Source organism: Pelecanus crispus, chromosome 3 (genome assembly GCF_030463565.1).
Source record: "Pelecanus crispus isolate bPelCri1 chromosome 3, bPelCri1.pri, whole genome shotgun sequence".
NCBI lineage: Eukaryota > Metazoa > Chordata > Aves > Pelecaniformes > Pelecanidae > Pelecanus > Pelecanus crispus.
This window is the reverse complement of record NC_134645.1, coordinates 10,550,785-10,568,299: the sequence shown is the minus strand read 5'-3', so window position 1 is coordinate 10,568,299 and position 17,515 is coordinate 10,550,785. Positions and strand designations below refer to the sequence as shown.

Genomic DNA, 17,515 nt, shown 5'->3' with positions numbered 1-17,515 from the left:
CAGTGGTCGGGTCCCTGCTTTTGGGGGTGGAAGGCATAGTTTGCAAAACTACCTTGATCCCCATACATGCACGCACACCTCTGCGTGTGTGAAGATGCATAGACATGTATAAAACGCATTAAACAAGAGCATCCTTAATGCTGCGTGCGCATGAGTGCTGCTGTTGTCTGAATAACTGTTTTCAATCTACTAACGTAAAAATAAACGTAAGTGGAGTAGATGAGAAGTTCTTCAGAAGGATTGAGAGCATGATCAAGTTTGATGAGGTGTTTCTGATCATTTTAGGAATTAACTGACATAAAAACGGTAGCAGAATTAGCTTTTTTTTTTTTAGCATTTTTTTTTTTTAGCATCTTTTTTGTGTGTCTCTTCTTCTGGATGTCCACAGACCCTTCAAGACAGCCTGCTATAGATAAAGTAGTTACATTGCAATCACTCTTGTCCCCTCCCAGCCAATGTCCCACGAACGATGCCTTTCAATATCATTTTATAACAAGTCTTTGGAGAGCCAATGCCTTTGTCACAGTATTTCTACAGCCAGACTTTGCTGCACAAGTAACTGTTCAGAGGAACAAGGAGCAGACAGAAAACAATTACAGGGGCCTCTGACACCGGAATCAGTTCTACTTTCTTAAAATAGGGCTAAACATCATGTTTGTAATGTCTCACATACAGTTTGGCTCTGCATAAAATGCTATAAAATAGGGCCCTTGAGAACATCCATTATCACATTTTGGTTAACATCACAGATTTTAAAAATCCCAGTTGCACCGAAGCCATGAAATAAAGCTTTCATCTGTAAAGATCTAGTTTCTCTTTGTTATTAAAATAAATGAAGCCATTAAACAAAATATATGCATATAATAGTCAAGTTTGTCATTTTGTATCATCAAAATGATAAATTTGACTTTTTTTTTTAATTGGAGCAGTCATCTTAGAAAGGTTCATGTATAGAACAAGATCAAATGTGCCTGGTTGCTCTTTCTTACTTTGTAACTTGTTAGTGGTGACATTTTTTTGGTCTTCAGCTACTTCCATTTAGGTCTTTCTAGAAGAAATGTGGAGTTTTGCTCAGAAAGGAGAGGGAAGCAGAGAGGAGGATTTTGAGCTTGGTATTGAAAAAATTAATTGATTATATGTTATTATCTTTGCGCATTATTAATGGCCATCACATCATAAAGGTGCTGAAAGCAACATGCCATCTCAATGTTTTTGCTTCCAAATACGTTGATTGTCTCTTTTATGGTAGTATCTGTGGAGGCATCTGCACGTTTGTGGTGCTTGATATGTTCGGACCTCAAAGGAGACCAGGCAGAAGAGGACGGAGGGGATGCTCAGGCTGGGGATGGGGTGGCCACTGGCTTCTTGCAGCTGACTCTCTTTGGGTTTTTGAAGAGCCCCTTCCAAAAAGCCCTGTCCTGGCCTTGTCCATCCATCATCCTGTAGAAGACACCCAACGAGGGTCTCACCTTACAAAGATGAGGACATACGCTTTAGGCACCCCAGGCTTTGGCTGAGTTCGCTGCAGCTTATCACCATATCTAAAGTTACACAGGCATGGACAGGTTTGCCATTCCAGGGCTTGTCCCCCCCCAGCGTCAGCCAACGCCAAGCCCTGGGAAGTGCCGTGCTCCATGAATATTCCCCCTGCAATGCAAGGTTTGGTCCTGCTGACCCCCTGTGAGGGAGGATACAGTTTGGTCTGTAAAGGTTTTTGAAAGCCAGGCAAAATTGGTGCATCGACTTCAGAGAGGGGAAAAGCTTATTTTTTATGGGGGAGCCCTCTTGATCCAAGCAGGTTGCCAAAAGGGAAGAGTCACATCCTGGAGACCATCCAAGCCTCTTTTAATGAGGTTTTTATAAGGACGGGAATCAATATATAGTGAACTTGTGGGCAGATGCGTGTTAATTTAGGGTTAAATCTGGAGATGTGGGGGAGAATTGGGATGCGCTTTTTCCCAGCTCTCAGGAGATCTAAATAGCACTTTTTTTGGTGCACATCCTTGCTCATATAAATATCATCCTGGCAATGCATATCTGTTTTATTCTTAAATTCATTAGCATTATCAGCCACGTTTCTTTGCTAAGTAGGGTAAATAATTAATTAGAGCAGTTGTTTTCTTGTGGAGACTTCTTAATTCATCTCTCAGAGTTAAATTTTAGCCCAGGCTGGTCAGGAAGTCTGTATTTCTGCACAGGTTCACACCCTGAAGCCAGTCAAAGGGATTTCACAGGCTAAATGGGTGTAGATAAATTAATTGTCTAGTCAGAAAGCAGAATTGCTTAGTCAAGTTTACTGAGTTAAAACTTGGCTGTATTATTCATATATATGATCTTACTGAACTTAGGCTATTTTAGCAGAAGGGAACTCATTAGAGCTAAGGAACAAAGGAGGTAATTTATGAGGGACTGTCGTTTTAAAGGTAAAAATAACAGAGAGTGAACTTACAGGGATGTAAAAGCTGGGATGGATAAACCAAGAGCACCTGAAATAGCTTGCTGGGTGTTGGGAAGTGAAGCCCAGGTAAACTGCATTTGAATTTCAACCTCAGATCTGTGTGCGCTCCTATTTGGCAGATGTCGAATTGATAATGCCTGTGTGTTAAAGAATTTTGATTGTTTCTTTTGCCACCTTCGCAGCTTATGAAAATGCAAGTAGACCTGCCTAATGAATATTAATAAGAGTGATGGCTGGATAACATATAAGCCCGTGGCTCTTTGGAGCTCAGATGGGGTTAGTTGGAGGGTTGTTGTGGCTGGGAATTTACATGCTTTTTGAGAATAAACTTCCCAAATGCTTTTATATTCTCATTTCAAAGCTGATGTTTGTTAACAGTGGCATACTCACGCATGCACGGGTGTTGGGGTTTTTTTTCCCCCTTTCCCTCTCTGGATATGTAGTGAGATAAATACTACAGACGAGATGTCCGTGGTTTTTAAAACAAGGCAGTTTATTAGATGAGGAGAGAAAGAAGCCCCATCCCTTAAATTTATCTTCAGTCCAGGGTTAATTATATCAATAGCAACAGTTTATTTTATTTTCCTTGTTTATTTCTGCTTTTTCCCACACCCCATTCTCCCAGGCAGCTGCGGCAGTTGTTAGCGGGGCAGGGAAACGACACCGATGAATTCTGGATCTCCAAATGTCCTGTGAGGCTTTAAAATACATTTCATGCAGTTAGTTAATCGGGCGGCTCGTTAGGCCCATCGACGCGGACCTCACACATGGCAGTATAATAGCAGGGAGACGGCGTAGTGGAGTGGCTGGAGGAAGGGAGGGCTCCGAGCACCCAGCTCGCCAACCGGAGCCGCACCGGCAGGTGCTGCCACCTCGTCGGAGCTCCCGGTGAAGCCAACGCAGTGTCGGGGCTCGGTGGCCACATTGGCAACTTCCCTCCGTTTCACCAGCGCTGTTCTCCGGCTCTGCCAGAGCAATCCTCTCTGGAGAAATCCTCTCCAGACCTTAGTTTACTCACTTGTAAAAATCCCCATCACCAGCCTTGCTGCCTGTGTCACAGGTCCCATTTGATCTGCCCTTCTTCCCCCCAGACCCCGCTCCCAAAGGCTGCTAATTATGCAAAAAACAAGGCGCCTTTTTTAATAACTTCCTGCTCATTGAAAGCTGCAGGGGCGGACTTGAAAAGGAGGACTCAAGCGGTTCAAAACTCAAAAGGTAAATAGAATCAGAGGGATGTTTATCTATTATTATAAAAAAAAAAAACCCCAAACCCCAAAATCCGACTTGATAGTAGGGACCTGTGCCTGACTTTTGCGTTGCTGCGCGGGGTGGAGGTGCTTTGCAGCGTGGTGGCTTGGGGCATTTCCCAGTGCTTGCAAGTGATGCAGTAGTGAGAGGGGGGTTTGTACGTGTTCCAGGTCTGGAGATCATCTTGGAGGATTTCATGAAGACTTGGTGAGGAGGATTTAGTCAAGATTCAGCGATTGAGATGCCTCTTGGTGCCAAACCAAGACTTTGCATTCGCTTTACAAGTAAACTTACTCTTTCAAACTTCCGAACATGAGAGAAGCCCCCAACTTTCAGAAGGGAAGCACATCAACGCAGCACATTTCCCCTTTTGCAAAAGGCCTTTTGTTTCCCTTCCCTTCTCATGACAAAAAGGCTTAATTTTTTTTTTTTTTTTAGTCAATATAAGGGGAGAGGGAAGAGGGGGAGAGTCATTAAAATGCAGTTCTTTCAATTACGTCCCATTATTTGTCATCTTTATTGCTTTTCTATAGTTTTCATTGCACCTTTAATAGTACGCCTGGTCAGAAAAGGTGAGCTGGAATGTGAACACACTTGGCTGCCGCTGCCGCCTTCAGTGCCTACGAGCTGTGCTCGAATCCCCGTCCCTGTAGATTTTAATGTCCCCGCAGACTGCTGGCAGCCTGCTTCCAGCTGTGGCAGGCACGATGCAGTGAATTGCTTTTGAATGTTCTTTACTCAAATAGGCAGTAATTACAAGCTTAAAGAGGTTTAGTGGTCCAGTAAACTACATAATCACCCCTGAATTAGCCTGGGCTCATCAGTTGCAGTCCAGCAACCTCAAGACTGCTGTTTGTATGCAGGCTTTATCACGTAGCAACCTGAGCAGCAGGTGTGGAACAGCAAGAATCCCCCATAAACACAACTGTCTACTGGGGACAATGATCTCTAATGAGATGAGGCTACAGCATCACTGTAATTTAAGTGGGAAAATTAACGCCAGAGAATGAGCGCTACTTCCAAGAGTCTCTGCTTCTTCAGAGAATGGCGGCGTTTTGCTGGCTTGTTTTTTTTTTTTTTTTTTCTTTTCCCTCCTCATTTTTTTTTTTCCTCCTGGATCTTTAAATGCATCTTTTTTTTATGAAGAACACATTGTGGTTTTGCTTATAAGTTGAGTGGGCTTTATTCTTTTACAAGGATACGTTGTGAATATTTAATGGTGGACGGGGCATCTGTTCAAGGACTTTCCATGCCAAAAAAGCAGCGTTGCAAAATAGCAGCTTTATCTTTTCATTTCCTTCCTCAGTGGTGGTTTGTTTGTTTTTTTCAAATAGAAGATGTTCGAATGTAAAACCCCCCTCATCTTGGCATTGGAGATTGGCACCTCGACGCGGTGGTTGCCTTGAACTCTCTTTGCATGACTGCTTGGTCCCTCCATCATGAGAAAAGGTGGCCAAGCTTATGGCAGGAGGCTTCCCAAATTGCTTGGTGGCTGCTCCCAAGGGTGCTGTCACCCCAGGAAACCTGCCTAATAGCTCCTGTTCCATCCTAAAGCCTGCGGGCGATATTAGGGACCTTGCTGAATACAGCAGCCCTCCATCACCCTGGTCACTCCAGCAGGTAGGGTAGGGGAGGTGGGTGTAGGGGAGCATTTTTATCCCCCCGCTTGCAGAGGGAGCTCCTGACATAGCGAAGGCAGCCTGAGAAAGAGAGCAGAAAGCACAAATAAAAGCTTTCGGCTTAGCTCTGTGGGATTACAACTGCTGGCGCTGGCATTTCCCAGCGATTGCAGAGTTATTTCTGAGCCCACCTGTTTAGAAAGTCATTTGAGGTAGATAAGGACAGTGACTTATTGCTGAGAAAAGGCTTCTGGTTAAGAGATATTTACCTGAGCTAATCTGTCTTAGGCCGGCTCTAAAAACAACAGCAGCACTTTTACAGAGTTATCAGGTAGTCGGGATTTCCTTTAGCGTGCCGGGGACAGAGATATTTTAAACTCCTTCCCAAAAGCCGCTCACCTAGGAGAGGCTGGGGTTCACGTTCCTGCCTTTCCGCCGCCGCCTGATAAAGACACCAGCTTAACTGAAAAGCCAAGTTTCAAGGATGTGAATTTTAGCTCTAATGCGTTTGGAAGTCGGATGATGCATTTCCTCAGTTCCTTCGGTGTCAGTTGGATGTAATACTTCATTGTTTTCGGCCGTGTGTTGCGATGAAGAGAGTTTTGCTGATCTTTCGAATGCAATTTTTCTTTTAATTACCCTGTCCTTGGTTATTTTTAGGCTGTGCTAGAGGGGAAAAAAAAAAAAAAAAAAGAAAAATGGGGCAGAAGATCAGAAAGCGCATTGCCCATGTCGTATTAGCACAAATAATCTTGACAGTAGACCAAAAAATCGCTTCTTAAGTGTATTAAAAGAAGTTAAGAAGTGCGTGGAAGTACTCCGTGTGTGTTTCTGCATGGACATAGATATAGGCACTAAAGGAATGTTTAACATGGGAAAAGCTCCGCTCAATTACCCGGCTATGGTGTGGGAGTGTCTGCATAGACTCTACTTAAACTGAAGGCTGGTGGGAGCCAGAGTAAGCTCCAAACACTGAGGTCTATCAGAGCGTCTCCAAAAGGAAATAGCAGAAGCACCATTGCTTGGACTAGCTAAAGCTCAACTGGAAAAGGCAGTGGGTAATAATATATGGTATGGAAGGAATAATATTGTAGCAGCCAAGGGATGGATTAGATGAGTTAAAAGGTTTTTCCATTTTCTGACTTCTGTAATATCCTGTGCAAGGGATGATCTGAACTTTTTTTCCTTAATGCGTGCTTGCATTATGAATAATTTGATGGGGCCACCAGAGAAGTATTGGCAGCGCATCCCAAGCCATACCATGTCTCTCCATCAGCCTTGGAAAGGATATTTATGTTAGCGAGTGCCAAAACTTGTTCACAGACAACTCTTGCAAGAAAATTATTTACAAAAGGGCAAATGGGGAAAAAAAAAGAGAAGCACAGAGCATTTTTTTTCCCCGGCATAACTCCTTCATTAAAAAGCGTCGCTGTTGCCAGCACCTCTTCCCCCGCCCCGTAAGTCCGTGCAAATAAAACGTCTCTTCCGCCGCCCTGCCTGCAAAACCAACCCAACCCCCGTTTAATCAGGTTGTGCTGTGAACACACCTTCAGATGTTAAAACTTCTGGGGTATTGGCTCTGTATTTTACACCCTGTGTTTGCCTTAGGAGAGTCAGCTTCTGCCTCCTTTCCTCACCTTTTAATTTTTGGCAGGGTTGCCAAAGCAGCCTGCAGAACCTTTTGTAAGGGAGGCGATGGGCAGTGTCTCGGAGCCCCATCTCATAGGATTTGGCCGATGCCAGAAGTCGAGCGGCAGCGTAGTGCCTTGCCGTAGCAATACAGGGATGCAGCATCTTGTCACCTTGCATATTTTGATGCATTTTTAACTGTACAAGCCCGAGCACGCCTGTTGATACTGCATTCATAGTTTGCAGTTCAATAACTCTGGCAGCACCAAGATTTATTAACGGTAATGCTATGAAAAAAAATCTTACCGCAGGGATATTAAACTATTATAATAAGTTGAGGAAATATTTTCTTTTGAAAGAGGAAAAAGCTGGCTTTGTCTGCAGCATGACCGTGTCATATGGACTGCGTTTTCTTGCTGTGCTGAAAAAGCAACGAGGAGTTTTAAATGCCAAAGCCAGCTCGCACTTCAACAGCATTATCAGGCTGACTCACTGCTCTCGGCCAAGGAAAAGACTGTGCAAACTTTGCACGGGCTTTCTCCCTCCCAGCCTCCTAGATGCATTTCTAATAAAACAACTTCCTTCTTGGTGTTTAGTATTTCCTCCGACGCGCAAGCCAGTCCCATGGGATAAACAGGATCGAGTTCGTAGCTTCCGAGTTGATCCCCCCCACCCCCCGCCTTTCCTAGCAGCTCACCTCAACTTGGCAACTTTTTTACAGCCTCGCCTGAATAGAAAGCAGGTCGCAGGGATGGTCTGTAACCCCATTCACACAGCCTGCAAAACAGGCAAGGGGACTCAACGCGTTCTCTTTATCGCTCCCACTAAGTACGCCGGTGGCCAATGAAGAAAGCGGGTTGAAATCTTGTGACTTTGCGGATAGCGATCCAACCATTTTTTGGCTACTTTGCAAATGCGGGAGCCCCCGTTATTCTTTCGGAGGCTGGCATGTGTGAGGATCCAGGACTCAACTGCTATAAATTCAAGCTCTGTTCTTAGACTACACCATGCCCTGCTTTTGTAATGCAAATGGCAGGCACAAAGTGTCCCTTTGATAATGTGCAGTCAGGAGACAAAAAAAGCATTCACTGCAACAGGAAAACTAATTCATAAAGCTGAGAGACAATAGGAAAGCATTATGGATATTAAAAAAAAAAAAAAAAATTTATCGTAGATCAACTTGATCACTAATGTAAACAGTTCAAACCAGGAGGAGGTAGGGGAAGGGGAGAGACCCAAACTGCTGCGCCGCTGCCTTAGCTAACCCTGGACAAGTTTGGGTAAAACAAGGATTCAGAGTTCAGCATAAAACCAATGTGCAGTTTGTCACTGGAGGGCTGGACCTTGGGCTTTATTCTGGTTACTGAGGTAGGTGTAGGCTGGGTTGCTCTTCGGAAACAAGAAAATCGTCGTTTTAGGGGTTCTTTTTCTTGTTATTTTGAGGTTAAGAAACAGTTAATAGACACTCCTAAGGGCATACATTTTGGGGGGGTAGTTTCTCTCCCTCACCTACCAGAGTTTAGCTCAAGGTCATCTCGCCTTGATGCATTACGCTGAGCTCTGGAGGAGGCAGAGGGCTGGAGGAAGGGGATAAAAGGACTTCCGAAACGGTTCTCCCGGCGCGGTCAGCCACGCGACAGCGCTGCGGTGATAAGGGTGACACTGGACGGTTGCCACGACATCCCTATAACGTAACGTTCAACCTTTGGCTTGGGGATTGCTTCTGCCTCTGTGCTGTGGTGGGGCTGGTTGGCAGCGTTGGTCTTGAGGCGGCTCAGGGCCACCAGGAATTAGTAATTTGGGTGGGTGAGAAGGGGTGGGTTTGCCTCCCGTTATCTCAGCAGTAAGCTCTGGGCAGGATTATTTTCATATTTTTCTGCGACCACTACAATGTGCTGCTACGGTGGGCAAGGCAGAGAGGGAGGGAGGGTTATTGATACCGGGTTACAGATACGATAAAGTCTATCGCTGTCCTGGCACCCAGCATTTGCAGCCTGGGGTGGAAAATTTGAGGAAAGGAGTACCTTTGGCCAAGGGGTGTCATTAAGAGACAAACTTGGATGCTTTCCATCTGTGTCTACTGGAGACTTTACCCATCGGCTGCAGTCAGAGGTGGTTAAAAAAAAAAAAAAAGTCTTATTGTTTGTTTTGCTAAAAATGGTCTCGGCTGCATTAAAAAGGGGCTTTTATTAAGACTGCTGCTCTCTAAATACCATTCATAAAACAGCGACGAGAGAATATGATGGAAAGTTACATTTTTCTTTCTGTCACTTTGATTTCTTTGTTACTGCTAAAATGACTGCTCTGACTCATATTTTGCATAGTTATTTTTACCTTTTCAAATGTTCCTTAACTGTTCATATTACCCTGGGCAAATCCCCCAGGGATAATTTTCATTTGCATGCAGACTTTGATGGTGTTATTAAGCAATCACTTTCTCTACTAAGTCATTATTAAAAGTAATACCACAGAGCCTCAAAAACACATTAATGGTGCCAAACAATCCGCATTTCAGTGCTAGATTTATGGGAAGGGAAAAGCACTAGGTCTCATACCGTTTGGTGCATGCTGCTCTGTAGTGCTATACCAGCAGCAGGCATGATCAGAAAATACCGGAGCCAGATTCAGAGTCCTTATCTGTTGCCAGCCTTATTCTTTCAGATGCCTTTTTTTTTTTTTTTTTTTTTTTTTTCCCAACCTGCCTGCTTCCTACTTCTTTTTCCCCTTGGATTTGCCCTTTTCCTCCGGCCTTGGCAAGAAAGCCTGCCTGCAGTCTTCCAGTGTACACAAGCTGGGCTGGTTCTGGGAAGGAGGGTCAGCCTTCCCATCTGTAATCACCGTTTTATGGCTTTCACTCGAGGTGTTAATGCAGATCAAATGGAAAACACTCCAGCAAGAGGGTTACAGCTTCTCGCGCTGCCCTGCGTATGGTCCCAATCGTTAATTCTGATTATAAGACCTAAAGGTAATTCTGTTTGCTCTCCTAATGCATTGCAGCTCTCCCGGTGGTCCGGCGTCTCTTTTCTCCAATTCCCATCTTGATCAATTGTTTGCAAATAATTAAGCTTTTAAGAGATAATGGTAGGAGCTAATGTACACAACAAAGTAAAGGTCTCAAGTCACTGTTTATTGAACAGTGGTACAATTTACTTTGATACCCAAAAGTGATCCGGAGTGATAGGTGGGCTTGCCAACATGAAGTCAGTGTAGTAGTTTTAGACACACGCTTCTGTATCTATTATTTATATATTTCATAGAATATCTCAAGTTGGAAGGGACCCATAAGGATCATCAAGTCCAACTCCCTGCTCCTTGTGGGACTACCTAAAACTAAACCATATGACTAAGATACAGATATTTTTCATATATTTTTAAATATATATATTTATATATTTTTATACATACACATGCAAATACATTATACATATATATGCAAATATATATACACATATCTCTCTGCATGTGTCTTTATCCCTTTAAATAACCATTAGAAAGCTTTTGGAAGGCACCTGTCGTTCTCACACAGGTGAAATAAAGACCAACAGCAACAGTTTCGACTGAATTTCGTATTTCTTCATAAAATGGCAGTTCTCAGGGTTTCCCCCTTTCTCTCTGTTGCAATGTGATGTCTGCCTTTGCCTGTAGCACAGGCCTTCCTAGCCCTGTGGGTGGGAATGCAACAAGGCTTTGAATGTTTTTATAGCAACCTAGCCTGTGGCATGCTGATTCTTTGTCAAGTCATTTTTATTATTTTTTTTTTTTTTTTAGCTTACAAAGGAACAACTCGTACGATCCACAGAAAGCTTATATAATAATGATGCCCAGCATTTAAGATATTTTAAACCACACTGAATCATAGTTAAAAAGCCTGCCGCATTGTGAACCTTCAGCTAAGGGGGATTAGCTATGTGAAGTCCTGGCTGTCATGTGATTATGGCAATTATCGATTTATCATGAAATTAAAAGTTTATGCTGTGCTAGGTGATGGGAAAAAAAAAATCAAATGACCCCTTAAATATATCACAGTTTGAGGAATTTTCGGGTTGGGACTTTTAAAGCAATTATTTTTACTGTGACTGTATTATTCTCATGGCTAATTTTATCCCGTCTTGTCTATTTGGAAAAAAGTCCAGAACAATTGGAAATTTCTTAATGGAGACAGAGTTCTTAATTCCAATAGCTAGAGGCTGTCTAGTAATTATTGCTTGCTGCATGAAATTAGACACAGTTTGTTCAATTACTTAAAATTAGATCACATGTAAGGTGGCAAAGCGAAATAAGAAAAAAAAGAATAATTTTGTCCTCACTTGATAGCAAAGTAATGAAATGGGAAGTAAGCTATAAAGATGAAAACGTTACAAATCATCTCTGTAGGTGTTTTTTTTGAAGAGAAGCAAAATGTTATGTTCAGGTAGATGGACATAAGTCAAGTATGACTTTTTGTTGTGGATGAACGTGTATATAGGGTGGACTATAAAATTCATGCTATATTTTTGCATGTGTAAAATGCAAATTACCCATAAAAAAGAAGTAAAATCCCCTTCCCTGTGTCTTCCACTTTGCAATTCTGGAGCTGTTTCACGTACATGCAGAAAATACAAGGGGTAGTTTACAGGTGTGCAGGTTATCTGTGGGCTTACTGTCAAGAAAACAGTCTTTTTAAAAGAATTTTTAAATTTTTAAAAGAATCCCCACCAGTTTTGGAGTGAAAAAATCTGTACCTTTTGGAGCCAATGGCCACGGTGCTGGGCTTTGAAATGGGCATGTTGGGCAAAGGGAACTTGCCGGAGTCACAACAAAAATTCCTGTTTGGTAAAGTGAAATGATGCAGGCATGTAACGTAGTCATTAGATGTCAGATTATGCTGTTTACAAGAATATATAAAATCTGCTAAATAGTTACGATACCAATAAGATTGCGGAATTTTACGAGGTTTTAAATTCTAATGCTTTACAAGGTTTCACTTTACATCTCGTGTAATACCACGCCAAAGAATACCTCCAAAGAATATGGGAATGTTTCAGGAAAAAAAGGGATGTGTGTATAACAGCAAATACTTTGTGACAAGCAACTGCTAAATGAGATGTTGGGATAGGTCTAACCAGTTATATCAAATTGTCTTTGTTGAAATGTTATTAAGTACCTTGCAGCAGACCAGGTCTGACTCTGATGTGTACTGAGACATGGGTGTCCAGGTCAGGAGCCAAGCCGGATCCTCAAATCAGGGTTTTTCCTGGGAATCGTTACATTTGCAATATTTGTCCGTTTCCTTTTGGGACAGTGACGTTTTTACGTGGAGGGAAAGGACAGGAATGGTGTTTCTAAATTTCAAACTTGGATGTGGTTTTTGCTGGTGATGTATTAAGCAATCTGTATTCATGCAGAAGTGAATTTTCTGAGAAAGCAATCAAGTTCTCACAAGAAACTTAACTTATGATTGAATTTTAACATTATCTTCAATTAAACCAGTATTTATTTTCTGTCTCTTAGGATTAGTGCAGCACAGCTATGTTCATGTCAGGCAAAAATGTGCTGATCGTTGACCTTGCGTTGGCCTGTGTTCAAAACCCAGGCGTTTGTTTATGTTCAGGATGCTGATCTTATTTGCAAATTATTTTGGGGCACTGGCAAGATTTGTCTTTACTATCTCAGAAAATATCAGCATGTTTTAGTTTTACAGAGAAGTATTTCTTCTGTGAAATACAGAAAACAAAAAAAAATGATTTGACTCTAATCGGTCATTCGCGACAAGTGCAAAAACTTTCAGCTTAATGCAACAAATATCCTTCGTGAGTATCAAGGTACTGCCAGTATCCTAAGCAGTTATTTCTCCACTTCACTAATCTTTATAATTGGCTTGTCTTTTACTGCCATTAATTAAGTGATGTAGTAGCCCATTAATAATTATAAAAGAGTGACACACCTCAGCATTTTCACCTTTCAATAATAGATGTCACGCTTCTGGTTTTTGGGTTTTTTTAATTTACAATAAAAAGTAGGCAAAAAAAGCATTGTTTTAAATGTATATATTTATTTTGGTGTCTTATAGCACCCTTACCCTTCAGAAGAACAGAAAAAGCAGTTGGCACAAGACACAGGGCTCACTATACTTCAAGTGAACAATTGGTAAGTAATTTTCCTTAGTGTTTCTATACGGCCACTGGCACCCTCCGGCTAACGCTTTGCATTTTTGAGGACACACCTTGCCCTTGTCTGCTCCCCTCCTCCCCCCGGCAGTTTATTGATGCAAAAGGAATATAGCCGGGTGAGTGGTTTCACTTATGGGAACTAGGAGGTTTGCTACCGCAGAAAACAAGCCGTATTTATTTTCCTATCGCTTGGGCAGATTTCAGTGTATTTGCATTTGGGTACCAGTCCTCCTGGCTGAGGATGTGTCTTCTTCAACAGGAAGCCACATCCATTTTGAGAACTTTGGTCTTGGAAGAGGTTGAGATGTTGGGTGAAAAAAAGGGGCAATTGGCCCTGTTTCTGCAGAGCGTATTGTTATTTTTGGGATGCTGTCATGCTTTTTTTAATGTTGTTAGTGGGGTTTTCCTTTTTGACTGGCATCCTTCTATCTCTTTACCAATTTGTTTTAAAAGTCCAGTTTTTGGAAAGCTTGAATAAACTTTGAGGACAATCTGGCTCTTTGCTGCTGAAGTACGGTGTGGAGCAATTTTATTTGTTTATTCTAGCTAAGGGCTGCTGGAGCCCCTGATCTGTTGTAGTAGCGATTTGTTTGAAGGAAATTGGGATCTGTGCTGTTTCTACAGTGGATTTGGGGTTGCTAACTGTCCAGGACGTGGTGAAGGCAACCAGTGAAAATTACTTGTAATTTAAGTATAAAAACACAACAGCGAACCCTTAAAAAAAAGTTTGATTTATTACTCTTTGTTACTGCATCGAAATGCAGGTTTCTCCCGCTATCCCAGAACAAGTGTCATATTTGAAGTGTATTGCAATCTAATACCTTGTAAAACTAAGTGTATCTAATTAATTGTTCTAATATTTTAGATTAGTGTTTATGATGGGAAACCTTATCCTCTTTGAAGTAATACCCAGAAAATGGCCAAGGCAAATGGCGAGCCTGCTGGGGAAAAAGGAGGGAGGAATGCCAGTATGCAGACAAAAGTATTTTTTTTCTGTTCAATAAGTGTCAGAGATTAATATTACTGAAGCTCTGATTACATGGCCTAATCCATTTTAGTGAATAAATTCGGTCTTGATGTCCATTGCACCTACATTAACAAACCCTCCTCTCTTAGAGAGAGTAGGAGCCTATGGGAGAGATTTCAGATATATTAAACCCCATTACAGAAAATGTAATTTCTGTCAATATAATCCCATGTATTCTTCAATTTAGTACTTTGGAGATAACAAGCTACTTACAATATATTTGCCTTTGGAGGATTAATTTACAAAGTGCACTATCTGGGAGACGCAGGCGGGCTCACATAAGCATAGCTTGTAAGGGTTATCAATTTCTGTGACCCCACAGCAGCCCTGGGAGATCAATTTTTTGAAGCCCTTTAAGACACTGAATAAAGGCAAATACCAAATACTTAGTGTATGTGAAGTATGCTTCCAAGATACTTACTTTAAAACAGAGGAATAAAAGGCACTAAACATAAAATATGTGTTATAAGGAAATGTAACCCACAGTGTTTTCGCTCAGCCAGAAAAAACAGTGTTTGCTTCAGCTTTACGTCCTCCAACCTTCATTGAGGCAATACCCTAATTTATATGGTTGTCCTTCAGTTTAATGATAGGAACTTTGGCCAGTTGAGAAGCTCTGTGTGTTCGTCAGGGGTCTTATTTAACGATGGGTGGAGCAAGTGTGTGCTGCTTCGGAGGGCTCCAGGAGCGTAGGATTTGGCATGGGCAACTATGTCAGTTTAGGATGGGCCATCAAAGACGTTTTCCAAGATGATTAACATGGGATGCTTTGAACTAAAGCTGGTGGAGTTTCTCCCAAGTGACTTTCCAGGGGGTGTTTTTCAGTACCCATCTCACCTCAGATTTGAGGAGTTTTTACTTTGGCTTTGTGTCAGATGTGTTTTTATAAGTTCCTTATGTGCAAGGGAGAAAAAAAAAAAGTAGGTCAAAATACGTTATAACTGAAGTCTTGTTGATGTAGGGCAGGCTTCCTCTGCTTGAGCTACTTTGGTAATTCTGCTGTGGTGTTACAATTGTATAAATTATTGAGACAATTCCCCTTCCCAGCCCCACGAAGATTTAACGCTATAGAGCCGGTTGGGGCTTTCTTAAATAACAGGTATCCATATGTGGTGGGCAGAGATGCCACAAAATGGTAATTCAGCCCCTGCTTCTTGTAATGGATGCTCAGGAGCAAGGAGGCTCTGAGGCCGTGGCTGAGTGTGCAGGTCGCACACCCACACGTGCATCCTCAGGAAACATCCAGCCATGGGGTGACCAACAAGCTACTCAACCCATCCCAAATCCTGGGGCTATGGGCAACCCTCTCCCAACCTTTTCCTCAATCCCTTTTCTTGTAAGGCAGTATGCAGGAGAAGAAATTCTTCTTGCCTAAATTGTTTGCTTCAGGGAAGAGCTAACGTATCGTTTCTGGTTAGCTTTGCCTTTCTTCGGCGGGCTCGTAAGTCATTCAGCCACGACTTGCAAAAAATTTTGCCTTCCTCCTTAGATTCTTCCAAACTTGTTAACACACATGTACATTTTTGTATTAATGATGAGTCATTGTAAATCACTGTTGCAGAGATTAAATAAAATGCTGAAGGGCAGGCTGGGTGCAGATCAGTCATAAATTATTGGCAGCAACACAGCATGTGGGAATACATGAAATGTGCATGAAAAACATAAACTCATGTCTGGTAGCATGGTCGTTAGCCCAGACTGGGAATGCTGGATTTTCTGGATGGAATTAGAAGTTTGCCACAGAGCAGTCAGTAAAGAGAGCATTTGTTTTCTGCAGATTGAAAGCATTTGAACAATTTTTTTGTCATATTTTGAATGCCTTTACAGTATGTGCTAGTTGCATACTTTAGTTCTCTGCCGTAACGAAAAAAATGGTGCTTTTCACATACGGTCTGCCCGGTGTTCAGGCTCCCTGGGTTGATGCACACAACTCCTATTGATGGTGGAGGAGTCACAGGAATGGGGTGATGATGTGAGACGTGCCAGAAAATGTATCAGTGGTAGGGCACACATCTTTAAAATACCACAGTTTTAACTTGACCTTTTTCTTTGGGATGCTTTATTTTTTTAAAGTAATGAAATAATCCACGCGGAGGATTTTTCCCTTCTTTTTTTCACATGCAACAATTTTGCTTGCGAATCACCAGTGTTGCCTTTGAGGACCATCTTTTTGCCACAGTCAAATGTTTCTGTCATGGGAAGAGGGAGCCCTTACCCTGTTGCAAAAAAAAAATCTATGGCAGGTAGGAAGGTAGCAGAGTTCAAGATGTCATTAGTCTAAATGAACCTTTCGGGTCTCCGTCTTGTTAGTCGTTTAACCCCGCAGCATTTTAGTGTTCGAAGCATGGTAACATGAACTAGAAGGGGCACTTGTATGATCTTGACAGCGTTGCATATACGGCCATGGAAGGGACCTGACCAAGTACAGGTTAATAAGGTGCTTTTCCCCGGTGATAAAAACTGTGATTGAAATATCCAGGAGGTGTGATCCAATCACTTCTTGCCTCAGTTGAGAGCCAGCCAGGCTATATTGGACAATCTATACAGTTTTCTTGTTTACTACATCCCAGCTGAATCTCTTCCCGTTAAGAACTAATGGTAAATAATTACTGGTGGTACTCTACGGAGAAGAGAGAGCAAGTCTCATCAAGGGCTGCATTAGGTGTCAGATGCTTGTTTATGTTTTAGGAAAGTCTAGGTACACACAGATAAATGTCTGTATATTTGTAGAATAATGTGCCTATATAACCGCTCTATATGTGCATGTCTATATTTGACTATCCCTCTAAACAGAGTTGCATACAACTGCATTAAAATGATCTTAAAAAAAAAGATTGTTTGAAAATTCAAATCCTTAAAGCTCCAACCTTTTATTAGGTGTTTCCATTCTGATTTTTCCCAAATACCCTTGTGCTGCCTAGGGCACAGACCAGACAATGATGGAGCAGCTAGTCAATATTTTATCTTACCCTCATTCTTCAGTGCTTCGTTTGTTGAGCTGTATTCAAACCATGCTTGAAGATGGAATTAATAATTACTCATGGGCTTTCATATGGCACTTGCTGTTGTAATATACAAGTCCCCCCCTGACCTCCGCTTGCCTATGTATACATACAAGGTTGTGGGTCTGCATGATATTTTTGCAGTTCCCCTGTTGGCCCAGTTCACAGGTGAAGAAGTGAGGCTCAGGGAGGTCCAGGTCCAGCACAGCCACCGGTTTTGGGTTGGTCTGGGACTGTGAGATGACTCAAAATGACAGCAAGTTATGCACATTTAAGGTCCAATGACCACCAAAATGCCAAGTTTCAGTGGAAACAACCAACTTTTGAGTGCCTCAGCATCTTACGTTGCCAACCTCCAGTGTTGGGTATGGAGGAGAGATGCA

General features: G+C 42.2%; 1 protein-coding gene across 2 annotated transcripts in view; it reads left to right on the top strand.

Moving 5' to 3' along the window:
- Window positions 1-17,515, top strand: part of MEIS1 (Meis homeobox 1) — a 110,049-nt gene that overhangs the window by 73,503 nt on the left and 19,031 nt on the right. For both annotated transcript variants that reach the window (XM_075708477.1, XM_075708478.1), the window contains exon 9: window positions 13,004-13,080. In XM_075708477.1, coding sequence (XP_075564592.1) covers window positions 13,004-13,080 — 77 coding nt within the window. The remainder of the gene's footprint in view (window positions 1-13,003; window positions 13,081-17,515) is intronic.